This window comes from Takifugu flavidus, chromosome 16 (genome assembly GCF_003711565.1).
Source record: "Takifugu flavidus isolate HTHZ2018 chromosome 16, ASM371156v2, whole genome shotgun sequence".
Lineage (NCBI taxonomy): Eukaryota > Metazoa > Chordata > Actinopteri > Tetraodontiformes > Tetraodontidae > Takifugu > Takifugu flavidus.
Genome location: NC_079535.1, coordinates 12,689,596 through 12,710,441, shown reverse-complemented (window position 1 = coordinate 12,710,441; position 20,846 = coordinate 12,689,596). Strand labels below are relative to the sequence as shown.

At 56.1% G+C, this 20,846-nt stretch overlaps 1 protein-coding gene and 1 long non-coding RNA gene across 2 annotated transcripts in view; one reads left to right on the top strand and one right to left on the bottom strand.

The window, feature by feature from the left end:
* Nucleotides 1–1,171, bottom strand: LOC130540297 (uncharacterized). Its single transcript, XR_008954359.1, has 3 exons — nt 847–1,171; nt 578–710; nt 1–193 (listed from the first exon to the last, which is right to left on the bottom strand). It is a non-coding gene; the product is annotated as an uncharacterized LOC130540297 (long non-coding RNA).
* Nucleotides 1,172–18,543: 17,372 nt separating this feature from the next.
* Nucleotides 18,544–20,846, top strand: part of LOC130540144 (protein jagged-2-like) — a 21,549-nt gene continuing 19,246 nt past the window's right edge. Inside the window, 2 exon segments of the mRNA XM_057059089.1 lie at nt 18,544–18,924; nt 19,315–19,635. Of these exon segments, the coding sequence (XP_056915069.1) occupies nt 18,856–18,924; nt 19,315–19,635 (390 nt within the window). The 5' untranslated portion in view covers nt 18,544–18,855.

The following is a 20,846-nucleotide window of genomic DNA, read 5'->3' as shown; positions in this document are numbered from 1 at the left end:
CAATCAAAGCCAGGCCACAGTAACAGAGTGTTCATTGTCTCGTAGAGGTAAAAATGTGGCCAAATTTAATGAAATGTTGTATCATTTTAGCCAACAATGACGCTACACAACTCAAATAAATTCTGGAGAGGTTGGAGAGGAAGGGGCGGTTCCCGGATGGACCAGTCCGTCCTGGTGGGGCTTCCTGTCACATCTGCAGGTGAGGTATCAGCAAACGCCGTTAGCATTTAGCATCAGAGTTAGCTCACAACCTGACAGCTCCTCCTCAGATTTACAGACTGGCCGCATCATAAAGCCGAACGCCCGCGTGGATTAGCATTAGAATCCATCGCAGTTTGTTAGCACAGGTCCGAGTTTGGGGACCTCGGCCTGTTTAATCTCCTCCGAACAGAACCTTTTGCTCATTTATCATAAACCTGGTCACAGAGGCTAGAGGATAATCTGGGAGTTTAAGGACACTTTACTGTCTGTCTCCTCGCTCAGAACCAGCAAAACAAAATGCAAAACAGCTCCTGTAACACTGCTAATAAGCGTCAAGAGAGCGCTAGCTTGTTAGCCGCGGGTGTGCAGCACCCACCGGGGGATCCGCAAATGTGGGATGAGATGAGTCGGGATGAGATGAGATTAACTTTATCCATCCCTGGAGGCAGATTCGGCTACGGCAGCAACCGATGATGGACAAAGAGATTGGACAACGGAGGAGCGCAGAGCTAATATGAAGCCAAATAAAAAACCACAGGAGCCCAGGAAATAATAATCAGAATGAGCTTTTATCTCCGAGGCAAAGATTATAGTCCCACAACATGAGGAAAACGGGATTTGTCGTGTAATTAAAGTAACAGTTACCTGCTGAGATGGTTCTCGGTCACTTCAGGGCAGCAGGAAACCCTCAGTCTCCTCAGCTAACATGCTAAATTCAGCCTTCTTCTTAGCAACATTAGCATAATATCACAACCTGAGCAGGGGCCGGTTAGCGGTGGCTAACATAGTGCTAAATGTTGATGCTTCAAAGACAGTGTGGAACAGGAAATGGACTATTACGCAACACTGATGTACGTAGTTCTGGTAGCAACACGCTAACGTACAACAGATAAAGGGGGCGTGGCCTAAAAGGTTCGCCCGACTCCCCCAGAACATCTGATTCACTCTCTGATTGGCTGATTTATCAGGCTGCCCCCTGCAGAACCCCCCCCAGCGGGCTCATTTATAGCTGGGGTCAAAGGTCAGCTTGGTCCGGTCTGCCAGTTAACTCTGTTTTCCCCTCCTGCCCCTCCTGCCCCTCTTTGTCTCCTGTGTTGTATAAAGTGACACATCTGTCAGCCCCCCCCCTTCCCCCCTCAAGCTTCCATCTTATCAGAGCAGAAGGTGGGGGGGGGGGGGTGCAAAGGAGCTCGTGCCTCCACACACACTTCTAACACACACACTTCCAACACGCTGAGATCACACACTCCATCTGCCCCGTGTCTCAACAGATGCTCCTGACAGAGACCCCCTACACACACACACACAACACACACACACACACACACACACACACACACTCTCACACACACATACTCACACACACAGACACTCTCACAGACACACACACACACAGACACAGACACTCACACACAGACACTCACACACACAAACACACATACACACTCACACACACAAACACACATACACACTCACACACACAAACACACATACACACTCACACACACAAACACACACACACAGACACCACACACACACACACACACAGACACTCACACACACAGACACACACACACAGACACTCTCACAGACACACACACACAGACACTCACACACACAAACACACACACACAGAGACACACACACACACACACACACAGACTGCCTGCAGGTGTGTCCTTTAATTCAACCCCCCCAAAGTAATTAACTGTCCAGTCGTGCCCCCCCCCCCCCCCCCCCCCGCCCAGGTTACAACATGTTTGGCGCCGTTGCTCTTCAGCACTGCGGCAGTTTTGGCGAGGCCGTCGGCGCTACTTCCTGCGCTGGAAGCGTGGACGCTCGTCTCCTCCAGTGACCCCCCCGCCTGTTCAAAAACGTGAGGACGACCCCACGTTGACCCCCCGTTTCAGGGGGGGCTGAGGTCCTCAGAGGCCCGGAAGAGGAAAAGTGTGTTAGCAAGGCGGATTCCTGCCGCGGCTCGGTTAGCACGCCGCACGCCGTGGGACACGTTGGCTACAGACGTGTTTAACGGGGGGGGGGGCGGCGTGTGAACGTGTCGGCCCGTAATGCTGAGTCATGCTGACCCAGTTCTCACTCACACCCGCCGTCGTAACATTCCGTGGACGCGGCGCCGCGGCGGCGGCTCTTCATGATTCATGGGGACTAAAGGAGGAGCGAGCAGAGAGGATTGTGGGTACTGGAAACAGCCGTTTGGACTTTTTTCACTATTTCTGTCGCTAGAAATTCCCAAACTGTTGTGATTTTATTGTGAAATGGACCCGGGACAGGAGCTGCCGTCTCCTGGACCTTGAACGCCTCGCGGTGACGCGCACGAGCCGTCCTTTCTGTGCACGTTGTCGCGCTGCTGTCAGAGGGGGGGTACGCTAACGCCAACGCCATCAAAGAAAGAGAGTTTCACTGATGTTCAACCTGACGTGGCGATGAGCGGCTGAAGCTCCGCCCCCGCCGGAGTTCCCCAGGTGAGGCCGGAGCAGGTGTTGCTTTCACCCTGGAAACTTCTGAGGAGGCCATGAAACCAGATTTTCTCTCTTTAATTTCTCAGCTTTCACTGTCTGACTTGTGTTAACCCCCCCCCACACACACACACACCGACCCCCCCCCACACACACACACTCACACACACCCTGAGGGTTCAACCAATCAGTATTCAGCTCTGATCTGACCTGTCAGCCCGCCCTCAGAGGAGTTGCTTCCCACCATGATGTGTGTGTGTGTGTGTGTGTGTGTGTGTGTGTGTGTGTGTGTGTGCGTCTTCATACACAGTTTAGCCCCTGCTGACCCCTGCTGACCCCTGCTGACCTCTGACACGTGCTCAGAAAAGCTGAGAAGCCTTTTTTGGGTCAGTGGATCCAACAGAACATTTATTTTGCCGTCTGGTCTAAACGGATCCTTTTTGCTCTCCAGCTGTGAGACACTAACGATCCGTCATGGATTTAAACGCTCTGAAACACGGGCGACCTCTGACCTTCGTGACATAGCGAGCTTCTGCCCCCCCCCCCCCGAAGACGATGGCAGATCTTTCCCTCCATCACACGTGCGATCGGTCCTCATAAATACTGCATCAGAAACACCCGCAAACACGTGTCGCCCATAAATATTTAGAGCGCGGGGGCGTTGGGGGGGGGGGCGTTGAGGGGGGCGTTGGGGGGGGGAGCATTGGTGGGGGGGCGGCGTGCGCGCGGCGCTGATCCACGGGACGCTAACGTCGTGTCATGTGCTGAGCTCCGGTGCAACTCCCAGTGTTATAAATGGAGTTGCCAGTGGGTTGCCATGGCGACCGGCAGTATTTTCAGGAAGTTGAGGCCGTACGCCAGCCAAGAGTTAGCAAAGCAAACATGCTAACGCACATGCTAACGCACGCTATCCCGAGGCTAGCTCACATCGTCTGGTAAGGGGTGCAGCGGGGGGGGGGGGGTCGCCGCCGTCTCTAACGCCTTCATCAACACCCCGATACCTCGGTGACCCCCCCCCCTCGCTGCACCCCCCTCGCTGCCCCCCCCCCCCCCACACACACATTCTTGTACAGGCTTTGAAAAGCAACCTGGATCCCAACGGGTCCTTTGTCAGCCTTCGGTCCTCCGGGGGGGTTAACGACCCAGAATCCGTTCTGGGCTAATCCTGGTCGAGATGAAAAGAGGCTCTGTTTACTTACATCTGCTTTGGGGGGGGGGGGGCGGTGTTGGGGGGGTCGCCCCCAATTTAGAAGCAGCAAGTCAAACATGTAGATGAGGCAGCTGAGCGGAGGCTGAATGGGGGGGTGGAAGCCTTCGCCAGGCCTGGGGTGTGGGTGGGGATGGAGGCTGGTGGCAGGTGCTGCCCCCCCCAGCAGGAGCAGACAGCTGTTGCGCCCCCCCCCCCCCCCGCGCTGGTATGTTTACATGGATGATGTGGGATCATCCTGATGGTCTCAGATGTTCCAGCAGAACTTTACTCCTCTTCCTCCGTCTCCATCACTCGTTCTCTCTTTACCTTCTCTGATCTCTAGTTAAAAAGTTTCAAGGGGGCGGGGCCTGGGGTGGGGGCGGAGCCTGGGGGGCTGGGGGGGGCGGAGCCCCCGCCTCTTCTCTTTGTCTCATCGGCATTGGTGGGATAGCATCAGGAATTCTTTTGTTTTTGTCCTTTAGACCCCCCCATACACACACACATACACACACACACACACACACACACACACACATACACACACACACACACACACTGGATGCTTGTTAATTTAATCAGCTCGGAACAGAAAAACAAACTGTCTCCATAAGAACATCATTGTTTGAGTGTGTGTGTGAGTGTGTGAGTGTGTGTGTGAGTGTGAGTGTGAGTGTGTGTGTGTGTGTGTGTGTGACTGATGTGACTAAAGTTGAGGCTCCATCGATGATCAGTGGGCGGGGCCTGTTTCCTGATTGCGTAATAAAGCTCTGGGTTGTTTCGGGGGACGCTGACTGGAATCACGGACACATCCGGGTCCTTCCCCAGTCTCCCCAGTCTCCCCAGTCTCCCCAGTCCCCCCAGTCCCCCCAGTCTCCCCAGTCTCCCCAGTCTCCCCAGTCCCCCCAGTCCCCCCAGTCTCCCCAGTCCCCCCAGTCTCCCCAGTCCCCCCAGTCTCCCCAGTCCTCCCAGTCCCCCCAGTCTCCCCAGTCCTCCCAGTCTCACCAGTCTCCCCAGTCTCCCCAGTCTCCCCAGTCCTCCCAGTCTCCCCAGTCTCACCAGTCCCCCCAGTCCCCCCAGTCTCCCCAGTCTCACCCATCTCCCCAGTCTCCCCAGTCTCCCCAGTCCCCCCAGTCCCCCCAGTCTCCCCAGTCCCCCCAGTCCCCCCAGTCTCCCCAGTCCTCCCAGTCTCCCCAGTCTCACCAGTCTCCCCAGTCCCCCCAGTCTCCCCAGTCTCCCCAGTCTCACCCATCTCCCCAGTCCCCCCAGTCCCCCCAGTCCCCCCAGTCAGAGGTGATGAATGGCTGATCAATGTGGCGTGGAGGCGGAGCAAATCCATTTGTGGTGACCCAGAAGGCATCGCTGGTGGGAGGGGCTTCTGAGGGCTAAGCAGGAGGCCAGGGACCCACCGGAGCTGCACCTGCACCGACGGCCGCTTTACATTTCAAAGGTATTGTTTTTATTGATGGAACAAAAGGAGGTGGGGGGGTCGCCGTCTGTTCTGGCCCCTCCCTCAGGGATCAGCGCTCCATCACCGCAGGACGCTGATTCGATTTGGGTTCTCGTGCGGACGAAACTGTGGGCGTGACCTCGACCTCTGACCTCACCGGGGCTCCTGCGGGCTGTGTCTCGGCTCACTCCCCCCCAACATCTGCCCCCCCCCGTCTGCTGTTCTGCAGAATGTGGGCGGGGCTTTGACGGGTGCCCTGCTCACCTGTGACGTGTGAGCTGTTGCACCTTTACCTGGAACACGACGGTGAGGTGAACGAGGGTGTGCTCCGTTACCATGGAGACCAGCCGACTGATGCTGGACGTGTCCAATCAGGTTTGATCCTGGTTGTGTTGACTTTGCTTTAGAGTTGGGACCATTTTAGCTTCGTTGTGATGGCGAAAGATCGACGTGTGTGTGTGTGTGTGTGTGTGTGTGGGTTGACGTGTGTGTGTGTGTGCGTGTGGGTCGACGTGTGTGTGTGTGTGTGTGCGTGTGGGTCGACGTGTGTGCGTATGTGTGTGTGTGGGTCGACGTGTGTGTGTGTGTGTCTGCGTGTGGGTCGAAGTGTGTGTGGGTGTGTGTGTGTGGGTCGAGGTGTGTGTGTGTGCGTGTGTGTGGGTCGACATGTTTGTGTGTGCGTGTGTGTGGGTCGACGTGTGTGTGTGCGTGTGTGTGTGGTGGTCAACGTGTGTGTGCGTGTGGGTTGACGTGTGTGTGTGCGTGTGTGGTGGTCAACGTGTGTGTGCGTGTGGGTTGACGTGTGGTGTGTGCGTGTGTGTGTGTGGGTCGACGTGTGTGTGTGAGCGTGTGTGCGTGTGGGTCGACGTGTGTGTGTGTGGTGGTGGGGGTCGAAGTGTGTGTGCGTGTGTGTGTGTGGGTCAACGTGTGTGTGCGTGTGGGTCGAAGTGTGTGTGCGTGTGGGTCGAAGTGTGTGTGTGTGTGGGTTGACGTGTGTGTGTGTGTGCGTGTGAGTGTGGTGGGGGGGTGTCGAGGTGTGTGTGTGTGTGGGTCGAACTGTGTGTGTGTGTGTGTGTGTGTGTGTGTGTGTCAGTGTGTGTGTGGGTCAACGTGTGTGCGTGTGTTGACATGCGTGTGTGTGGGTTGACGTATGTGTGTGTGTGTGGGTCGATGGTCACGATTCACTCCTGAAGGTTCTGATGACGTGGGAGGAGGAAGAGGTGGAACCAGATTTATATCAGATAAATCTGAAAGTCGGAGGAAGCTGAAGTTTCCGGAACTTGGAAGGAAGGAAACACAAAAGATCTGTAATTAAGAGAAATATAGACGTAAAGGAATCACGCCTTCATCCTTTGATGTGTGTGAAATCAGCTTTTATTCAGCGGAATCTTTGCTTTTACTCTTTGAGGCTCCTCAGTGACGTGTTCACGGACCTGTGGCGCCACCCACTGGTGATAACAGGGTACTGCAGCCGCCCTGTTGTAAATGGAAAATATTCCTCAGTTTTCCTTTTTTTCACTTCCGGTAAAGTTGTTGTTTCCACCATTCGGGCTTTCAGGGGACAGTGTGCCCCCTGGTGGCGGGATTCACCGGTTTCACTTAGTTTCATTCCTTCTCCAGAACCATTTGATGATGAAATTGAGTCAGGACCACCGACACATGAAAGCAAACGGAAAAAAGAATCTAATTAACAAATGCAATAACTTTAATTTACAGCAGACCGGAGGACGCTGCAGTACCCGTGTCTACCAGCAGGGGGCGCCCCCGACCAGCGCACCGCTCCTGTCATCGAGCCGAATTCTGAAAACTTTACGTTAAATATTTCCGGTGATAAACCAGGATTTCCTTTAAAAAACATCGTTTTTAAATTTGTCTTCTTTATTTGTGGTTAGATTCTGTTTTAGCACGACAGAGTTTTCTGATACCAGTTTAAAGGCTTCGTGTGTGTGTGTGTGTGTGTGTGTGTGTGTGTGTGTGTGTGTGTGTGTGTGTGTGTGTGTGTGTGTGTGTGTGTGAACAGTTACTTCTCAGAACAAAGGCTTAATCTGGTCCACTCGGGTCTACCTGCTGTCACCTGCTCCACGCTGCAGCGAGCGTTCTGATTGGCTGAGCTTCATTGTTGTTCTCTCATACCTTAACGGGTGTAACGAGAGAGTGGGGGGGGCTTTTTCCCCTCCTCTGGGGCAGCAGTTGAGTTTAATGATTAATAAGCCACTGGACACAGAGGGGAACCTGACCCTGTGTGTGTGTGTGTGTGTGTGTGTGTGTGTGTGTGTGTGTGTGTTCTGCTGCAACAGGTCAAGACTCTGCTGCCTGTGTAAAACTGTAGTTTTCAGGCGTTGTTTAAACGACCTGCGATGTGATAAAAGTGTTCGATTCGTTCAGGTAAAAGGCGCCTCACTACCGCCCCTAAAGGCAGCGTGTGGAACTACAGGCAGTATTTCAGGATCACCATGGTTACGCCGACAAATAGTGATAAATATTTACTGAAATTTTAAAGTCATCCCTGTGATGTAGAGGACTTTGATGCCCACTGGCTAACTGGTGGCTAACTGGTGGCTAACTGGTGGCTAACTGGTGGCTAACTGGGGAAAAGAAAGATCGGCTTTCGGAAGTTCTTCTGTGGTGAATGAAACTAAAATGTGATGCAGTAACTCACTCAAGTAATTGAATATTTTAAGCACACACACACACACACACACACACACACACACACACACACACACCGCTCAGCTGCTTGTAGCCGAGCAGCTGGACACACACAGTTGTGTCTCTGGATGCTTCGTGTCCACCACATGGTGTTTTGGTGGCAGCAATAATGCGGCTTTTACTCCTCGCCAGCGTCCGCGGCCGCCTGCCGCCGCTGGCCGGAGCTGCCGGCCCGCCTCCTGTCCCCCCGACCCGGGTCCAGTTACCCGGCAGCTAAAGCCTGGGATGTTTTATTCATCCACTCATGTCACATATTACAGGTAAGCTGGTGTGAGTGTGTGTGTGTGTGTGTGGGGCCATATTGATATATTGATATGTGAGACACCAGGACGTCATCAAGGGTTAATCAATATGTTCAGCTGGTGTTCCCGCCTCCACGCCGCGTCTCACACCCTCGCTCGCGGCGTCCCGCTGTGGTCGTCGGGACGTCCGAGGTCCCACACACACCGGTCCCGTCCCGGCGTTCCCAGCGACACCTGGTCCGTGCGGAGCAGCGGCCCCCGTTTGTGATCCGTGACTCTGCCCACAGAACGTGAGCAGGAGGGGGAGGAAACGCTCCTGAACAAGGTGAAAAAAGGAGTTAACCTGACCCTGAGACAAAGCCTGAGGGGCCGCGGGGGCAATAATGGCCCTGCCTAAAAATAAAGGGGGCAAAATGACAGTGGAGGATTCCATTACAAAGAGCTCCAGCGGACAAATAGAAGGGCCGCCGCTTTGAAGAGGTTCTCACAAAAGACCCCGACACACACGCACACACACACACACGCACACACACACACGCACACACACACACACACACCACACACACACACACACACACACGCACACACACACACACACACACACACACACACACGCACACACCTACTAACCACGGCTGCTGCCTCCTGTTTTGCCTCCGATCAGGTTCCCATTATCCCTGAGACCACATTGGGGGGGGGGGGGGAGCTGCCGATCCATGACCAGAGTCACGGGAAGCATGACGACACGCACACACGCAAAAAAACGTGCGTGTGGAGCGGGAACGTTGGGCAACTCGTGCTGAAAACGTGTCTTTCACCGAGGCGTTAGCGTGCTAGCGTCAGCTGGGAGGCATCGTTTCACGTGGATGCTAAGCTAAGCTAAGCTAGGCTAAGCTAGGCTACGGTTGGAGCAGCTGGCAGGTCTCGCTGGCCGTTGGGCTTCGAGTCGTAAAGTCACCTGGCAATAAAATCACTGCGCTTGAACCTGTCGTACCTGGCTGGCCACGCCCCCTCAACACCACAGGCTGACACTACCCATCAATCACGTGACCAGGTACGGTGACCCACGGAGCGCTTGACGGTCCTGGTGTCCAGCAGTCGGACACAAGTCCTGACGTGTCTCCCTCTGTCCCAGCGATGGCCTGTAATTAGTGAGAGAGGACAGACTCTGCTCGATCGCCCAACAATCCCAGCATCAGTACTGTGAGAAGAGGAGGACACCCGAGGACACCTGAGGACACCTGAGGACACCCGAGGACACCCGAGGACACCTGAAGACACCCGAGGACACCTGAGGACACCCGAAGACACCTGAAGACACCTGAGGACACCCGAAGACACCCGAGGACACCCGAGGACACCTGAGGACACCCGAGGACACCTGAGGACACCCGAGGACACCTGAGGACACCCGCGGACACCCGAAGACACCCGAGGACACCCGAGGACACCTGAAGACACCCGAGGACACCTGAAGACACCCGAGGACACCCGAGGACACCTGAAGACACCCGAGGACACCTGAAGACACCCGAGGACACCCGAGGACACCTGAAGACACCCGAGGACACCTGAAGACACCTGAGGACACCCGAAGACACCTGAAGACACCCGAGGACACCCGAGGACACCCGAGGACACCCGAAGACACCTGAGGACACCTGAGGACATGTACCATTGGCTTAGGGTTGATTCCTCTGTGGTTGCTTCCTCCAGCGTTGGTTCCTCAGGTGTTGGTTCCTCCAGCGTTGGTTCCTCCAGCGTTGGTTCCTCCAGCGTTGGTTCCTCCAGCGTTGGTTCTCCAGCGTTGGTTCCTCCAGCGTTGGTTCCTCCAGCGTTGGTTCCTGATGTGTCGGCTGGAGGGCAGTCCTGCTCCCGGATGTTTGGGATTATTCTGCCCCGGCCCGCGGGCTGGTCAGGCTGTTCATCAGAACAGTTTGTTCCCTGGTTTCCCGTCCTTCCAGGTCCTTATCAGAGCCGCCAGCCGGGCCGCTCCTTCTGCTCGGAACCGAGCGGACCCGGGGGAGGGTCGCCCGGCCTCCGCTCCCGTTTTCAGCGCGCCATTGTTGTGCCTGGCAGCGCTCCGTAGATCGGAATCTTGCAGTAGAAAGTGTTGTTTCCTGCAGCTGAACCCGCCTCAGTGGTGGTTCTGAAGAAAGCCCGTCTGTCATCCAGCGCCGCTCAGAACCAGTAACAATGAGGCTGAGATCCGATAGCACGGACACACGTCCTCACGCAGCCGCCACCCTTTGACCTCGCACGCTTCTCGTTCCCTGAGAGAGGCCCGAAAATAGGAGCAGAACCAGGACTCCGGTACCGAGATCCACCTGGATGTCATCGCCAGGACGCCGTTTAAGACACGCCCCCACCTGGCGGCCAGGTGTGACCTCTCCTCCAACCTTCACGTGGCTTCTTACCTGCTGCTGCCTCCTTTGTCTCCCTCCGTGCGTCATGTGACTGAGACCCGGCCTGGCCCGGCCCGGCCCGGCCCGGCCCGGGGGATGTTTCCACAGGAGGTGGGCACCTGCCCAGGCTTCCTACCCGATTGTTCCTGGGATGGGGCGCTCTATAGTCCGGCCATTTGTCCCTCTGAGCTAACGTTTCCTTGCATTATGCTCGCAGAATAGCTCCGTTGTGCATTGTTCCGCACGTTAACGCTCCGTATGGATTTGTGACCAATGATGGAGGAATGATGGGGGGGGGGGGGGGTGATTCCGGGGAATTCCAGCAGCATTCCTATCTGATTGCCTCCCTTTCTTTCCTCCTGCAATGTGAAAAGGGGAGCTTTGTCCCGTCGCGGTCGGGAGTGGAGGCAACGGGAGCCGACGTTCCCGGTTTCCCATTGCAAACGGGAGCCGACGTTCCCGGTTTTCCATCGCAAACGGGAGCCGACGTTCCCGGTTTTCCATCGCAAACAGGAGCCGCTCGGAGCCAGCGGAGAGGACAGCGCGTGGGGTTCCAGGGCGATTAGGCCCAGAACCTTCCGACAAATGATGCCGCCTCGCTGCAAAGGATCCAATTATCCCAAGAGAAGGAGACAAGAGGCGGGAAGAGGGTGGACAGTGGGAGAGGACCGTCCCAGGAGGTCGTCCCAGGAGGTCGTCCCCCCCCCCCCCCCGGACAACAGGGACGTTTATATTTCTGTGCTCCCGTCCCTGCATCGTGCACGTTGGGAGCGTTGGGAGCGTTGGGAGCGCTTCCTGCTCCTCCGCTCTGTTGTCGCGGAGCCGCAGCCGCGCTGCTCATTGTGTTTGCGTCCTGTGTGTCACTTCCTGCGTCGGGTTGCGGATTGTCGGTGGAACAATGGCGTGTTTCGCCCGGACAAGGACACCTCCATCATGCAGTCCCACACGCAGCGGGACAATATCTCCTTTTCCTGCGGCGCTGTCACTTGAATGCGGCCCGAGTCGGAATAATGTGTCATAACTCAGACGGGAGCGCAGCGGCGGGGGCGCCAAAGTTCTAGGCCCCGCCCACTTCTGGTGATAGGGGGGGAATGAAGCCGATGTGGCCAAAGATTCCCGGGAGATTAATGTGGCCTCCTGCTGTTAGCGTAGCAACGGAGCCGCGCTACAACGGGGCCGTTTCCTGCGGCGCTGCTGCACCGGGAACGTGCGTGTGAGCCAAAGCAAACACGCCTCCTCCACAAGTATGTGGTCGTGCACACACATGCAGCTCTGGTGGGGGGGGGGGGGGGGGGGGGGAGGAGGGGGGAGGCCTCGCCCGCATCACAGCTCACCTCCACACGGATGTTATGCAAGAGGGAGGGGGGGAGGAGGAGGAGGGGGGAGGAGGGGGGGGTTGGAAGAGGAGGAGGGGGGAGGGGGGAGGAGGGAGGGGGTGGAGGAGGAAGAGGGGGAGGAGGAGGGGGAGGAGGAGGAGGAGAGGAGGAGGGGGAGGAGGGGGGAGGCCTCGCCCGCATCACAGCTCACCTCCCACCACGGATGTTATGCAAGAGGGAGGAGGGGAGGAGGAGGAGGGGGGAGGAAGAGGAGGGGGGAGGAGGGAGGGAGGGGGTTGGAGAGGAGGAGGGGGGGGGAGGAGGAGGAAGAGGGGGAGGTAGGAGAGGGGAGGGGGGGGGAGAGGAGGAGGAGGAGGAGGAAGAGGAGGGGGGAGGAGGGAGAGGAGGAGGGGAGGTAGGAGGAAGAGGAGGGGAGGAGGAGGGGGGGGAGGGAAGGGAGGGGGGGAGGAGGGAGAGGAGGAGGAGAGAGGAGGGGGGGGGAGGGAGGGGGAGACCTCGCCCGCATCACAGCTCACCTCCACACGGATGTTATGCGAAGAGGGAGGGGGGAGAGAGGAGGAGGACGGGGAGGAAGAGGAAGGAGCAGGGGGGGTGAGGGGAGGGGGTGGAGGGAGGAGGGGGGGGGATGGTAGGAGAGGGGAGGGTGGGGGAGGGTGGAATGGAAGAGGAGGAGGAAGAAGAGGAGGAGGAGGAGAGGGAGAGGAGGAGGAGGAGGAGGTAGGAGGAAGAGGAGGGGGGAGGAGGAGGAAGGGGGGAGGAGGAGGAAGAGGGGGAGGAGGAGGGGGAGATGGAGGAGGGGGGGGAGGAGGAAGAGGGGGGGAGGGAGGGGGGGAGGAGTTCTGCTGAACTGTGGAGTACGACAGTGCAGGTGGCCCCACGATGTCCTCTGACAGGAGGAAACAGCCCATAATGCTCAGGTGATGATCTGATCGCTGGCGGTTCACAAACGCTGTAATCTGACCCAGGCCTGAGCGGGGATGTGGTTGCTACGGCGACGTGAGCGCAACAACCCCCGGCTGAGCAGGTGCGGACGGACCCACGAGGAGCTCCGGGTGAGTCTCCTCAGCCCCTCGCTGCTGCCCCCGCAGGACAACGGGGGAGCCGCAGCTCGCCGTGCTAGCGTTAGCATGATAACCTCCTTCCGCACAGACCATTGGACGTTTACGGGGGGAAAACGCGGCGCCGCTCGGCCGCGTTCGCCCGCAGCCTCGCCGACGTCTTCATATCTTCATCTAAGAATGTGATTCACACCCACGGTGCGTAGCCGCGGGGGGGCCGACGGGGGGGCCGCTGGGGGGGCCGCGGGGAAAGTGAGCGTCCGCCGCCGCCGCCGCTATCACGAGAGAAGATCTGGACCCCCCCGCCGGAGTCCTGAGGGAGATAAACAGTCTCGTTAATGGTTGGAACGATGGAGTTGACGAACAGGAGATATTTGACCCGACGGTCGCAGCTTCCTGTCGGCGTTCCGGAGATTTTTGGCTGATCCAACATTCCAGATCTTTCCCAGCAGAACAGCGGGAGGATCCGGACCCATTTCTTTACATTTACACTTGTTTTTGTTGTGTTGGTGAAGCAGGAAGGAACAGACGTGGGACTTCCTGTCGTGGCCGTCCGCACGCGCGCGTTTGATCCGCTGGTCCGACCTCGGTGTGCAGGGCGCCGCCTCCTCCGGCCTTTGTGGCGGCGCTCCCAGAGCCCCTTGATGCTGCAGGTATTAATTACTGGAGCTCCAGCCAGCAGGCTCAGACGGGGGCCTAATTGACAGTGTCTGTGGTGGGGGGGGCTCGTTTTGTTCCTTCCTCTTTGGAGCTGAGGGTTCTCCACCCTGCGCAGCCTAATGAGGTGTTTAGGCGGCGCTGGGTGTGGGAACAGAACCATGTGCTGCCCTGGAAGATGACAGGGACCTTCAGAGCCCGAGGCCTTCACTGACCTGCAGCACGGTGGGAGAAACGGGACCCGGTCTTTGAAGGATGAGTAAAAAGGCTGAATTTGCAGGTGTATTTTCAGTCCCGCTTAGCTAGCGCACGTTATTGATCCTCAGCCTTCAGCTGGGTCCACACAGACCTCCGAGGACATAGGGGGTCTCAGGGGTCCTGTGTAGTCCAGACTGTGGACCGCTGCCTCCGTCACAGCTCCTGAGGGGGACTGGACCGAACCGGAACCTTTCAGATGTGTGATGTTACCTTCTGATTTCACATCAGAGGGACAGACAGACAGACAGACAGGCAGAGGGACAGACAGACAGAGGGACAGACAGACAGACAGGACAGAAGGACAGACAGACAGAGGACAGACAGACAGAGGGACAGACAGACAGACAGGCAGAGGGACAGACAGACAGACAGACAGACAGACAGGCAGAGGGACAGACAGACAGACAGAGGGACAGACAGACAGGCAGAGGGACAGACAGACAGACAGAGAGACAGGCAGACAGACAGAGGGACAGAGAGACAGGCAGACAGACAGGCAGACAGAGGGACAGACAGAGGGACAGACAGACAGAGGGACAGACAGAGGGACGGACAGAGGGACGGACAGGCAGAGGGACAGTCGGACAGACAGGCAGACAGAGGGACAGACAGAGGGACAGACAGACAGACAGACAGAGGGACGGACAGAGGGACAGACAGACAGAGGGACAGACAGGCAGAGGGACAGTCGGACAGACAGGCAGACAGAGGGACAGACAGAGGGACAGACAGACAGACAGACAGACAGACAGACAGACAGACAGACAGACAGGCAGACAGACAGACAGAGAGACAGGCAGACAGACAGGCAGAGGGACAGACAGGGGACAGACAGACAGGACAGACAGACAGACAGGGACAGACAGAGGGACAGTCGGACAGACAGAGGGACAGAGAGACAGACAGACAGAGGGACAGTCGGACAGACAGGCAGACAGAGGGACAGACAGACAGACAGAGGGACAGACAGAGGGACAGACAGAGTCAGACAGACAGGCAGAGTCAGACAGACAGACAGAGTCAGACAGACAGGCAGAGTCAGACAGACAGACAGAGGGACAGACAGACAGTCAGACAGACAGACAGACAGTCGGACAGAGGGGACAGACAGCAGAGGGACAGTCAGACAGACAGACAGACAGAGGGACAGACAGACAGGAGCCCTCGTGGCTCCAGCGTTATCAGACACCTTCTGGATTAGAGTGAGTTCACCTGCTGATCATGTGACCTCAGAGGAACTGAATCTGCCTGCCGACAAACACCTGCTCACCTGCCCTGTGTGTGTGTGTGTGTGTGTGTGGGCGTGTGTGTTTACTCTGTGTGTGTGTGTGTGTGGGTGTGTGTGTGTGTGTGTGTCCCTCTCTGTAAAGGTATGTTTTTTTGTTATTTGTCTGACTGATTCTTGTTTCCAGACGTTCTTCAGCTAAACTCAACAAGGTTGATGTTTTTGGCGCCTGAAAAGTTTTTGGAATCTAAATATTTATGTGTGTGTGTGTGTGTGTGTGTGTGTGCATGTAAGTGTGTGTGTGTGTGTGTGTGTGTGTGCATGTAAGTGTGTGTGTGTGTGTGTGTTGTGGTCACTTCTGTGTGTTTGGAATCTTTCTCACTGTAAAACTGAGATGATTCTGCGACCATCTCCTCCAGAACTGTCGCTCCAGTTCCTGGTGACCTTCTGGTACAGTTCATCAGACCTCCTGATCCCGGAGGATGTCCTGATCAATAGCAGGAGTTGCCCTGGCAACCACAGCGTTGCACCGCCGTAGCCGTGGTGCCTGTCCTGGGGTTGCTGTGTTCCGTCTGTTTGGGAGGTTCTAACCTGAAGAAGAAGAAGTTCTCAGCGGAGTTCAGCCCTCATGCGTCTCCTCAAACAAAGCTCAGCCACCGTGTCGCTGTTTCTCCCCCGGATCTGCTGCTGGTATCAAACCTCCACATGTGGTGGCAGCAGATTCCCGCCACTCTCGACCTCCGTCCGTGGGAGACGTGGAGCTGCTGACGAACCAGCGTCTTCGGCGAATCGAGTCAAATCCGACTTGAGTCGTTGGTTCTCAGAGGGCGAAAGGTCAACGTTGAGCCTGGTTCCTCCGGTTGTTCCAGCAGCTGGAGCTCCAGACGGAAACACCCGTCTGAGGTGGTCCAACCTGAGGGTGTGACCCCTGACCCCGCCCCCTGACCTCGCTCGGGCTCCTCTCCTGTAAACACCACTTTAGACCAGTTTCTGGCCTCTAAAAAGACGGAAAATCCCAGAAAAGGGATCGTCAGTTCTGTCCAGATGCTCCGTCACCGCTCCGAACTGCAGCTTCAGACCACACAGACAAGCCACAACAGGACTGTAAAGTTTACTCTTTTGTCAGATAAGAGCTGCACTCGCTGCTGTTTGCATTCTTCAGGCCAGGACCTGTAAACGTCTCTATGGCAGCTCTCCCGCACGCCGGCCTGTTTGTACACACACGGCTGGGGGGGCGGGGGGGGGTGGGGTGGGGGGTCCTGGAAACACCTTCACTTTGTCACATTCAACAGACAATAGTGGTTCTTCTGGACCTGCTGCATCAGCCAGGTTCCCCGTGGAGCCTGGTGACTCTGTTCCTGACGGGTTCCTGACTGGTTCCTGACTGGTTCCTGACGGGTTCCTCCTGCGCAGGTACGCACACGTCCACCTGCAGCCGTGACTCAGGACGCCTGGCAAATCTTCCACATCCACACGGATCATAAAACCCATCAGAGGCTGCGTTGCTTCAACGGGCAGGTGTGAGGAACGCGCAGGAATTTGACCTCGCAACGTCCCGCTGTGCATTAATGAGGCTGTAAAACAGAGTCCGACATGTTCCTCGCGGAGCCATGGACGGTGGCGAGAGCGGCAGCATCATATCTGCTCTTCATATCAGATCAGCAGGAGCCTTGTTTAGTCTCTGCTCTGCATTAGAGGCCGGGGGGGGGGGGGGTGCGGGGGGGTTATCTCCTCCAGAATTCCCTAATCCTTCAAACATTCTGCTGCAGATAGGAAAACATCATTTCTCAGCTCTGTTCTCCACCTGACCTGAAGGTTATATGTTTGAAGACCTTTCTGCCACAGCTGGACCAGGTTGGCTCAACGACCCCCCCCCTCAGTGGGGGGGGGAGGCACATCGGGGAAGTCTGAACGAGACGTGACCAGGAAGAAACTCTGGTTCGATCCAGAACAGGGAGACGAGTCTCACCTGTCCTGGGCTTGGTCTGGAACACCTGCAGCCTGACCTGATCCAAGATCCCCCCCCCCCCCCCCCCCCCGAGCAATTCAGCACCTCGGTGGGGTCAGAAGGTTTCATCTTCAGAACGAGGCTCATTAAGTCGTCCGTTTATCTCTATTAGCTGTGTTCTTTATCTCCGCTGATAAGAGGAACACAAGACGTTTGTGTCTCTTGTGGCATGTGAGTGAGTCACAAGTGCTCGAGTGTGTGTGGACGATAAAATGTGTGTCTGCACCTGCTTCCCTGAGAGGAAACATCTGCTGCAGAGCGTCAGGAGCCACCTGTCCCAGGCAGCCGCCCGCGGTCCACAGGAGCGGACGCCGCAGCCAGCGGATCTGGAGGAGCAGCTGCCCCAACGGACCGTCCCACGGCCGCCATCTGACACGCAGCCGGATCACCAAATGAAAGCCTGGCGTGTGAGATGGGAATGCCACAGGAAATCTTCTCTGGAAGTCACACGTCTGCACAACAGAGAGCTTGTTGCTGCACCGAATGTAGGAAAACCACCAAAGATCTCATGAAAGTGACCGACGTTGACTTAAAGCAAAGCTCTTTGTTCATTAAAACAACCCAGGAAATACTCTCCAGACCAGAAGGGGGCAGTATTCCCCGTCGGTACATTTACCAGGAAGGTTACGTCATTTCACGAACATCTATCAAAGTGAATCAGAAACTATTAGAGCTAAATAACAACTGCTAAAATGCACGTGTTGTAGCTAGCTAACATCAGCTAACGTCTCTCAAAACTAACATCTGTTACAGCTAAATAAAATTTGCCACGACTCATTTTTGAAGGGAATAACAAATCATAATGCCAATCTGTTTATCTCTTTAAATGCAGCTGCGACTATGCAGCTATATATATATTAGATATATTTCCTCTGAATGAAACAAAGTCCCAAAGTGTGGTTGTAACTAAGTATCCTGGTCCTCTGGTTGGTGCCCCGGGGGCTGCAGAGCGGCCTGCAGAGGGCGCTAACAGCCGTGTTTCCTGTCTGTAGATCAGTGAGGAGCTCAGGTGTTTCACATGGAAGCCAACAAGTAAAAACACCGTTAGCCTGCTGTGACCGTCATATTCGTCGCTCCTGTGAGCGGAACTATGAGTTAGGTGGGAGGTATTCTGTAGCAAAGGTGAACAACACCCACCTGACACATAGTTCCGCTTCGGTGTGTTTGGATAAAGTTCTTTTTTTATGTGAGGGGATTAAAGTAAAATGGGAGCTACTGTCTGAATAAAGAATAAATCCATCAGCAGTCCGCCCCGCCCTCGCCCCGCCCTCTCCCCTCTGATTGGTTCCGCCCTCTCTGCCGCCACGCCCCCGCCAGCAGCGATTGGGCCGGGCCGCTGTCTGCTGCGGCTCGTGCTGCGGGCAGCGAGTCGCGCGGCTGCTCCTCTTCTCTGCTGTTTAGAGCTCGGAGCGGCGGAGGCAGAGCGGCAGAGCGGCAGAGCGCAGCGGCACCGAGCGTGTCCTGTTGTGCGTCCGCGGAGCGAAGCAGCACCAGTTCCTCCACCACCGCAGGCGAGCAGCGGCGCCGCGGACGGCTCGCGCCCCCGCGGGGGGAAGCATTCTGCGCGCTCCTTCTTTATCCTCTCTGGACCGACAGAAACTTCCATATTTGCGCTCTTCACCGATGGTCACCGGCCGCCGCGGACATGCGGGATATTGTGCAGAGAGCGCGGCGCTTCTCACTGGTGTGTCTCCTCCTGGCGCTGCAGGCTGAGGTGAGAACTTCTGCCCTTCGGGTCTCAGGTGGAGGAGAGGGTTCGCGACCCGCGCCTCTGCAGGTTCACGGCAGATTCCATCTGATTCTCAGTTCCACATCTCCGTCTCGGTATTTTCGGAACTTCTTAGTTTCTTTCCGAGGGACGAAACTGTAACGTTCTTAAAACTTTTCAGCTGCGCGCCTCCTGAATATGAAGGCGTAAAAGGAGTCGCGGAGGTTTTGGTAAAGTTGCGTTCATGCATAAATGTTTGGTTTTAGCCGGTGACGCAGCGCTGGTTGGTCACCTGCACGCGCATCATCCGACCTCGAGTCTAAACGGAACGAGATTAAATCCGAATGATGCCCGTAAAGGAAAGACAGCCGTGCTCACTCTGTTCTGCCCCCCCAGGTGTCCCGGTCCACCGGATACTTTGAGCTGCAGCTGGTCTCGGTAGAGAACCCCGGAGGACAGCTGCTGAGCGGGGACTGCTGCGACGCGGAGCGGAGCGCGGCCGAGGGCCCCTGCGGCGCGGACGAGTGCGACACCTACTTCAAGGTGTGCTTAAAGGAATACCAAACGGAGGTGGTGACCCGAGGGACGTGCACCTACGGCTCGGAAACTACTAAAGTTATCGGTGGGAATACTTTTCAGTTCAAGAGCGGCCAGAAAAGCGGAGGCAACCGCAACGAGGCCGGAAAGATCCTCATACGATTCCAGTTCGCGTGGCCGGTAAGTGGATTCTGAAGCTCAGTCACGCACTTAACACGAGATTTCTGTGATTAACGGACACGACGTGACGCGCTGGAGATCTAAGGTTACGGAGACGCGCTCGCGGTGGAGGGATCGTCCAAGCGGGGCGGAATCTGGCTCACTTGATGTTTATCCTCCAGTTTTCACTTTGCTCAAACGTTCAGAGGTTTTAGCGTCTCAGGAAGATCTGGAGGGGGGGGGGGGGGGGGTGACGCCAGAGCACCGCATCTGCGGGTGCGCTTTACGCACGACTTTTACGCGCGGAGCTGGTTCACTTTCTGTTTAGTTGGAAGAGTGGCGACCTTTTCTCTCTCCCCCTCTCTCTCTCTCTTCCTTTTCTTTCTCTCTTTCCATCTGTGTGTGTGTGCGTGTGTGCGCGCGCGCGCGCACGACTCCTGAAACGGGAACCTTGATCGGTGCCGATCCTGGTAACATTAGATACACATCTGAACGTTTTAGGTGAAATTGTTCGGAGTTTTTGCGGATTTTCTCCGTGAAAACATTCCAGCTCTTCTGGATTTTAACATTTTGACTTCATTTAAATGAAAACTTAATTGCAGATGTCTGTGCCGGTTTAATGACGCTCTGCCCTCGGGGGCTGCTGACTTACCGAGCAGCTGATGCTCCTCCAGGCCTGTATTTGCCTGCTGAATGTGGATAAATGTGCAAAGTCTTTAGTCTTTATGACTGCAGAAGGAAAACTGCTTCTCATAAAGGAACTGTTATTATTCTCTTTGGATTAAAAACGTCTCAAAGGAGGTTTTGTGAACGTTTGAGGAGGGTTTTATCCAGCATTATCACAGCAAATATTTGGTGCAGCCTTGTTTTCCGGCACCGAGCTGCTGTTGTCGGCGTTGTGTGGTTTGGGGTCCGTTCCCTGTGTGTTCTTGTCACTTACATATCGGACATATCGGGTGCTTTGTGGCGACGTGACCTCCTCATTCATCACTCCCCACGGTCAGCTGTCAGCGGACGGGAAGATGGAAGTAGTAACTTGGGGCCCTGCGGGCGGATATGGTTACCACTAAGTTGTGTGTGACACAGGCGGCGGGTATCGGTGTCACCGGCGACTCAAACCAGTCAAGACCTCCCCCTCCTTTTCAATCTGGACGGGGGGATGCCTTTACCAGGCCGCCTCTCAGGTTCACACTCTCTCCATTATTGTCTCAGTCGGCCTGTGTGGGATCACT